We start from the raw sequence: 7,946 nt of genomic DNA, 5'->3' as shown, positions 1-7,946 counted from the left end.
TTATAAGGGGTAAGAGTAGGGACATTTTTAAAACTGTTTATGAGGGAACTGCATGCCATATAAACTTCCAAATCAAGACACTCTCAATACTTGATTATAGATAATAATCTTAAAGTAAAAAAAAGTCACTGCTTAGTTTTAAAACACTTACAACATAAATATTTGTTGAATGTCCTGACTTCTTTATTCCCCAAACATTGCATATTGTTCCCCTTAACCTACAGGTATGTAGCTACTGTAGATTTACATTACTGTTACAATTAGTTAGGCTGTAAAATCTGGTTAATTATGCGGTACATTGCGGAACGTAATCTAAAGCGTTACCGTAAATGTAAATTCATAATGAATGGCATTCTTATATTATCTGAAACGATGCAAGTATGAAGCCCCACCCCTAAACCTAACCATCCCTGCTGATGTACTTCATACAAATTTGCCACCTCATAAAATAGTTAAAAATAAGATTGTGTTGGACAGCCAGTAATCATTATACATTTTCACTGTACATTAATGTAAAAAGTCTACTTGTTTGAAAGTGTGAACAGATGAAGACAGAAAGCACGCCTTGATTGAATTTACACATGTGGATGTGCCATTTCTGATCACAGGGATTTTTGTGCAGTCACAAAAGACTGCAGTGCCATATTTTAATGAGCCTATTTGTATTTTGGTTATTTAAAGAAATGCCTGCCTTAAACACCAGACAAAAACACAATCACTGTATTCATATGTTTGCCTTCTGTCAAATTGGAACGAGTAAATTGTGAATTGGAGGAGACGTGCTGGGTTTTATGCAAAGCTGCTGGTAAGCCAACATTGTCTCTGAATTAGTGTAATTGTACTCCGAGCACTTTCTGCAAAGCATTCTTCTGATCGTGAGAAAAGAATCATTAAAAGGCATTCTCACACTCGCTCTTTTTGATATAACAACTTTTATTACAAAAATTAGACCTTTTTTCATCTTTCAGTGCTGCCATGCTTTTAGCATATAACAATACAGTATAAAATCTCAACCCAAAATGAGCTAATAAAAGCAGATTTTCATTGATGCTGTTGCAGCATTTCGATGGTCATGCTGTTTTCTGTACACATAACATTCCTTGAACAATACAAACACCTGCCGAACACGCCATGACTTGAAAATAACAATAACTCATCTCACCGGCCAGCTGAATTGTTACGAGGTGTAATCAACATAACGTTCAAATCGGTAGTTACACAAGGAAAGAAATAGATAAATAGAAGCACACAGCAGAAAATGACAAATGTGTCGAATTTTGATCTTTTTCAACAGCCCAAGGCACCCAGGCTTGAAATATGTTGGCAATTATTACGTTTTTTTTTACAAACGCGCACACACACTCACAAACGCACACACGCCAACCAACGAAAATGCTTCAAGCAGGAGGTGAAACGACAGAATCAAACCACAAGAAAAAGCAAAAGAAGAACAAAAACAGAAGAACATCATTTTGTACTCGTCTTTGCTCGTTTTACATTCTACATCCGTAGTTCACAGTGAGTTTCCCAGGCAGTGGGTAGATCTATCTAATAATCCTGATGGGGAAGAAGAAACTTAAGTGGTTTCGGACATCGAATATATGGCTTCCTGCGTGAAGGGAGGGAGAAGGGTCAAATGATCCAGGTTCGCCGAGATGTATGTGCCGTATCACGTTAAGTCGTTTTCCGGTAAGGCGTTGATTGCCCGAAAAAGGACCGGAGGAGAGCAAAAACATGCCGTCTTCGAACTAAGACGCCGAAAAATAAGCAACTCAAGCTTTTGCCTTCAAGATCCAAAAATGAAGAGAGAAAAACAGAGAAATGTTAAGAGACGAGAATTGTTGAAACACCTAGAAAATCCCCCACGATACCGATGTCCATGATTGTACTTGTTTTACAATGTTCTCTGAAAGTGAATGATTGGACAACAAAGACCTGGTAACTCGTATCTCTCACTGGCTTCGAGATTTCTGTGCTTTTTTTCAGTTCAGCTGGCGACAGGCCTCGAATGTCCATTTCGATGTCCCTCCATAGATCTCAATGTTGGTTTCCAACCAGGAGAAGACGTTCCCCACTTGTGCTTTGCTGCTGCAGGTGGCCAAGTTATAAATCTCTCCCACGGAAAGCTTTCGATCCCAAATGTTGAAATTCGCCATGTCGCCGACAAACGCTTGAGTGGCATCGAAGCCTCCGCCAAGAGTGTCCTGCGGGGATCATAGATTCATTTCAGATGCTGATCAAATAAATGCATTTTGACTTCAAAGCCGGTTAACCTTTGAAGCTAATTTCACCATAAATAATCCATGTTTGCTTTTCATCCCTACAGTCTTAAATTGTTTCATCTAAAATCTGGTCTGTCGGTTTTGCAATTGTTTATATTGGAGGGTTTCACGTGATTTAATTATTATCAGCTTCGTTTCAAAACCTGGTGAGATACAGTTAGCACGTTACTAGTCAATAGTCGAACAAGCAGACAAATGTGTTGTGGGAATAAACTAGAAATGCAAGGGATAGCTTTACAGTATAATGCTGTCATCTTTTTACACTGGGACCCCACAATGAATTCTGGGATTGCTCCGTCAATGAAGGATGTGTGCAATGATGCCATTAAATTTACATGTAGGATATTTTAGCCACAGCACTTTGCATCAGTTTCTATTTTCTGCCTGCATAGCTTTTGAAAGAGAGCCATGTTCTTGGTTTGACATGAAATCAGCTTCATGTTAATGTCACATTTTGTCACTGTTTGATGAGTGGAGTGTGGACAGAAGCTCTGTACCTGTTCTTGTCCCAGAATAAGGACCCCCTGTGGTTTGATTGGATGATACGGAGCCAGACTGTCCCCGTTTCCCCGCATTACACCATCCTGGTAAGCTTCCCACACTCCATCTCGGGTGGTCCAAGTGACACAGATGTGATGCCATTTACCATCATTGATGAGGAAAGGCAGCTTGGCAACCTACAAATAAATGGAAAATGTAAAAAAGATGAAATATTTGAAGCAACTGTCCTTAACAGCAAATGAATTGCTATTTTATAATAATGAATACAAATATTTCCTTATAATCATCTTGGTAAATATCTAACTTATCTATCTATGTGCCTTGAAATGACACATTACAATGTTCTATTGTCAAATAAAATTGTCTCAAAAATCACTAGTATTTATTTTGTTCAAAAGCACCTTATCATTGATGAGCAGTTCCATTGGGTTGTTTCCCCACTCGATGAGCACCAGCTCATTGGCCTGACCAGGCACTGCATAAGAGAAAGGCGTCCCCACTCCTGGAGAGGCGTTGGATTTGATCCACAAGCACAATGTGAAGGCGTACATCTCCGGCAGGCTCTTCTTCACTTTAGCATACATGTAGTTGGTCCTCAGTGGGAACGTCAGCTGAAATTTGTCCAGAGGTCTATTTTCCTGTTTACCTGTCATTACAAAAAGCATTTTAATCATTAAACCAAATTTCAAATTAGATTACGGTTTTCAATTGCTGCTTATACATTTATTCGTTCTTGTAAACGAGTGATCTTAAAAAATGACTTAAAATGTAAAACATATCCATATGGTCACTCAGTTCATATTACTAAATGATCTTTATTCCATCCTTTGTTTCTCTGAAAAGACCACCAGTGATGTCATTGCACCCACTGTTCGATGCGTGATGCATTCTGGACAAATAATCGTGTTATTTGTCATCCTTCAGTCCTCCTCGTGACATTTCAAACCCGTGTGGCTCTCTTTCTTGCGTAGCACACAAAAGATGATACGGAGGAGACCAGCGCATACAATGAAAGAGCAGCATCAATCCTAATAATCCATGTAATTTATGTGCAAAATCCCAACTCTTCTAAAACCAAACAAAGGCTGTATATCGAACCAATTTCATTTGTGGGTCATCCGTATTTCATTTTACGAAATGAAACGTACATCTTATTTAGCTAATAAGCACATTCAAACAAGATGTGCCGAATACTTTCGCCACCACAAAGTGCTTTGAAAGCTGCTGTTATAGCTTCTATATCTGCCACATAGCATAAATCATATGAAACTGTTTTATTGGAGCCGTAAAGATGTTGAAGTGACTTGCCCTATGGCACACCATTCAGTCTAATGTTTAAATGATATGTGATTTTAAAAAGTTCTTATTATGATTCAACATTTATTTATATTTCTCACATGTATTCATTTGGCAGAAGCTTTTATCATTTGTAATTCTCCATCAAATTTAACTTCAAGGGAAAAATTTCCCTTCAACCCTTAAATTCAACATATAAAAATGTTGTTGGGATCGATTAAAATGTCTAATTTTGACGTCACAACCTTTTTCTAGTGTTTTAAATAACTGCATGCCAGCTTTAAAGTTAAGATGCTGCAAAGGGTTTTGCGTCACGGGTACATTTAACGACTGGCAAAAACGTGATTCGCATGAATAAAAACGCAAAAAACGCATGAGCTTGCAAAAACTCCCCGGTTCCGACTTCCATATCCGTAAATCACGCCGTAAAAGTGGTTTGGTGGAATTGGATATGCAAAGCAATGCAGCTCTTTAAACCCCCTCCCACTTTTCTTCTGCGACACGCCAAAAAAACTACAAAGGCTCTTTTTCCACGCTTTCTTGTTCAAGACATGTGTTCTCGTAGACGGAAAATTAAGGAATACCCGTATGCGCACAACCTTTATCTGAAAGCTGGGGCAGAAATGTGCAAGGTTACCTTTCTCTAGATCTGTGATTCTCTGCTGCAGTGAGGTGAGAGTCGAGTCGACGCGCCCGCGCTGCTCGCTCTCGTTGCGCAACCCGGGCTTTCCCTCATCCAGTCCGTTCACTCGGGACAGGACCTGCTTCTCCAGGTCGTCAATTTTGTTCTGCAGAAGATCCTTTAGACTGTTTGCCTGGACTGAGTTGTTATTCCGACTGAATTGCTATAAAAACAAGGGTGAATAAGAAAATGGTCTTGCGTTAAAACGTTGATTTAGGAACGGTACAGAATGACTTTAATGCCATACTACAGCCACACTGTGATACTATGGTGTGAAGGAGTACATTATAGTTGTATTGTGTCCTGTAAACGTAAATCGTGAAGACGTAAATATCGTTAAAAATGAAATAAACAGACTGTACAACATAATATTTGTGTGCACTACTGTGGTTATGGATTCATACAGTAGGCTACTGTACGTTATTGAAAGTCCAAAAAGAAAATTGACAATAACAATTGTTTTTTTAACCTATTGAAAATAAATTAAGTAATTTAGAAAGTCTGCGCTAAAAGTGAATAAGAATGGTCACTTTTACAGTATTTTTGTGCAATGGAGTGAAAGATTTACATTATAGCGTGAATCTGTTCATCTTGTCTCTGAACTTTCGTCCTTAAGAGCTTAAGTAAATATATATTTTTAAATAGACGTACTCGTTTTAAATAAAAAATAGCACTGTCGTATTTAAGTTGAGTGTTAAAACAGAATACATTTCAGAGGACCTATTTGGCAAATAAACCCATCTTTCCACGACGTGTCCTCAACAAATCACTTTTTCCAGCAGAACATACCTCCAGGTTCTCCAGCCTCTGCTTGAGGGACTGTAAAGTCTGCGAAAGTTGAGCCAGTGTGTCGGTCGGACCCCTCGACACATCTCCCATCGTGTTCTTAGTGCCCGTTTCTTTCCGCCGTCCCCCGACCCTGGCGTCTCCGGGCTCGGACGCACTCTGACTCTCGCATCGCGTCAACTTTGAAGTCAGTTCCCTGATCGTTTCCTTTTGGTTCATGATCGTTTCTTTCTGTTGCAACACCGTCTCTCTCAGCTGCATGACCGTGCTCTTCAGATCCTCGCCGGGTACGCTGTTCTGCAGTGTGGCGGCGCATATGTCCATATCCTTGGGCACGGACGTGCAAATGAACTGTGTCTGTCCAAAGTCCTGGCTCATTCCGTTCGCCAAGAGACAGGAAAGTATCAAAAGTTTCCAGTGCATTCGTCTTGCTCCGGCCTCCATGCTGTGTGTTTCGTGCTGTAGAAGTATAACGGGAGTATTTCAGCACCTCTCTCTCTCTGGACAGCTCCTGCTTGTTGTAATCCGCTTGTGGTGCGCTCGTGGCTTTATATAGCGAGCGCGCTCTGCGGTGCTGAGATCATTAACTCCCGCCCCTGGATACTACGGTAGAAAAAAAATAATCGTTTCGGTAAATGAAACTGGTCATGCCCCCTAGTTTGCCCCTTAGAATTTCAGTTTTCCAAAGCTTAATGTGTCGTGTCACTGGCAGATCTTCAGCTTCGCGTAGGATAGATATTAGGAAAAGAGAGAGAGACTTTCAAATGATATGAGGATTCTCATGTCACTTCAAAACCATACTGTAGCTTTCATTGAAGAACATCCTGTCCACTCTTTTCTGTATAATAATATACAGTCTAGATGAACGACTACTATGCTTATCAGAACAAGCATTTTCTTTTTAGATTTTCTTAAAATAAGCATTTTTATAAATCAATTTGACAATTTTTTTAACACAGTGTAACTCTTAGCAAATACCATGATCCTATTCAACAATATATCTGTCTGTAAAATGTTATTGTATTGATTTTTTAACCTAGCTGTTATAAATAATTGAGGGCAGATTTTATTTCTGCGCCTGTCGTTTCCTGTCAGCTATGTCCACTTCACTAAACGGGTGTCTGAAAACAATCACGAAGGGAACAACTTCATTAGTGATGAAAGCATCATTGCAGTATCAGAATAATTATAGACCCTGTGCTCCCCTGAGACACACCCACATTGTCACTGACTGTAACATCAATTCCAGTGATTGTGTTATTGAGTCGTTGGAGGATGTGTTACTGCGGATTACACATCCCATTGGTGCTGCACTCACGGTTCTGTCAATGACCAGCCTTGTGAAATATTGTGTGGGTCTGTCTTTAAGTGTTGCAATGCGAGCTTAAAGTGCATTACGCTGACCATATGTGATGCACCAATGAGCCGTAATCATTACAGTTCTACATTTGACCCCAAATATTCTGCTTTGTGATAGCAACTTCAATAATATAGCTGTAAACGTTTTTGCTGTAGTTATACAGCTAGTTGCCAGTAACTTACTGTAGATTTATATTTATTTAATTTATTGGCAACCGTTTGTTAAAAGATAAATGAATATAAAACATTAACAAGTCTTTATCTTTACAGAACAAATGATTAACTAATTGCATCATGCAAAGCATTGTGGGAACCAGAAACCGAACATTTACATTGTTACATTTAGTCATTTAGCAGACAATTTCTACATACAATTTTTACAGTGTAGTAAAGTATAATATCACATACAAGCTGCACAACCATCACTTCCTGGAGCATTAGCTGAAACATTTATAATGCATAGTGTTACCCACACAAAGGCAAAACCCAAGGGGAACTCACATGACTTGAAATATAACAACATTATAAAACACTGTAAATGTATTTCAGCAAGATACAGGTCAGAGTGAAGTTGAATATCGGGCGTGAACTGTCTGTGGCATTTTTAATAACTGTATGGTGGATAAAGAGTAAAATATTACTACAGCTTAGTTTGTAGCCAGCATTTGCTTATCTCAGTTATAAAAGAAGCTGTGCATGTGAATCAGGGAACGGCAAGCATCAGATTAAACATGAAACAGCAGGTTTTGCGCTTATACGGCAAGCTCTTATTGACCGTCATTCTCCCAGCATGCCTAGTTAAGGGCTTTTCTAGAACATGTTAAACAGGAGATTTAATTGACTTGTTGAAATTAAGATAGACCGGAGCTGTGGGTGATGAGCTTTGTATTACACATGCCCACTTGGCCAATAGTACAGTACTTAAACAGATATTGTTTTGTGTATCCTCCCTAATGAAATAAAGCTTTCGAAAGCATCCAGGATGTATTAGATATTGTTTAAATGATGTAACTATCTCCATGTTGTGTAATAGCTGTGTT

The 7,946-nt window shown here is 39.1% G+C and overlaps 1 protein-coding gene across 1 annotated transcript; it reads right to left on the bottom strand.

Moving 5' to 3' along the window:
- Window positions 1-913: 913 nt before the first annotated feature.
- Window positions 914-6,081, bottom strand: nptx1l (neuronal pentraxin 1 like). Its single transcript, XM_056753932.1, has 5 exons — window positions 5,551-6,081; window positions 4,717-4,924; window positions 3,185-3,429; window positions 2,780-2,959; window positions 914-2,204 (listed from the first exon to the last, which is right to left on the bottom strand). Exons 1-5 carry the CDS (start codon window positions 5,989-5,991, stop codon window positions 1,983-1,985), a joined length of 1,296 nt encoding a protein of 431 aa, XP_056609910.1. The 5' UTR covers window positions 5,992-6,081; the 3' UTR covers window positions 914-1,982.
- Window positions 6,082-7,946: the final 1,865 nt, after the last annotated feature.

This window comes from Triplophysa dalaica, chromosome 7 (assembly GCF_015846415.1).
Source record: "Triplophysa dalaica isolate WHDGS20190420 chromosome 7, ASM1584641v1, whole genome shotgun sequence".
NCBI lineage: Eukaryota > Metazoa > Chordata > Actinopteri > Cypriniformes > Nemacheilidae > Triplophysa > Triplophysa dalaica.
Note: the sequence above shows the minus strand (reverse complement) of the source record. Positions and strands in the feature narration are given on the sequence as shown.

Bases quoted from the DNA above. Each gene is read 5' to 3' on its own strand.
- nptx1l (XM_056753932.1), bottom strand. From the start codon at position 5,991: ATGGAGGCCGGAGCAAGACGAATGCACTGGAAACTTTTGATACTTTCC. The intron at 4,925-5,550 runs GTATGTTCTGCT...TTGTTTTTATAG, and splicing joins AGAGGCTGGAGAACCTGGAG to CAATTCAGTCGGAATAACAA. The intron at 2,960-3,184 runs GTGCTTTTGAAC...ATTTATTTGTAG, and splicing joins AACTGCTCATCAATGATAAG to GTTGCCAAGCTGCCTTTCCT.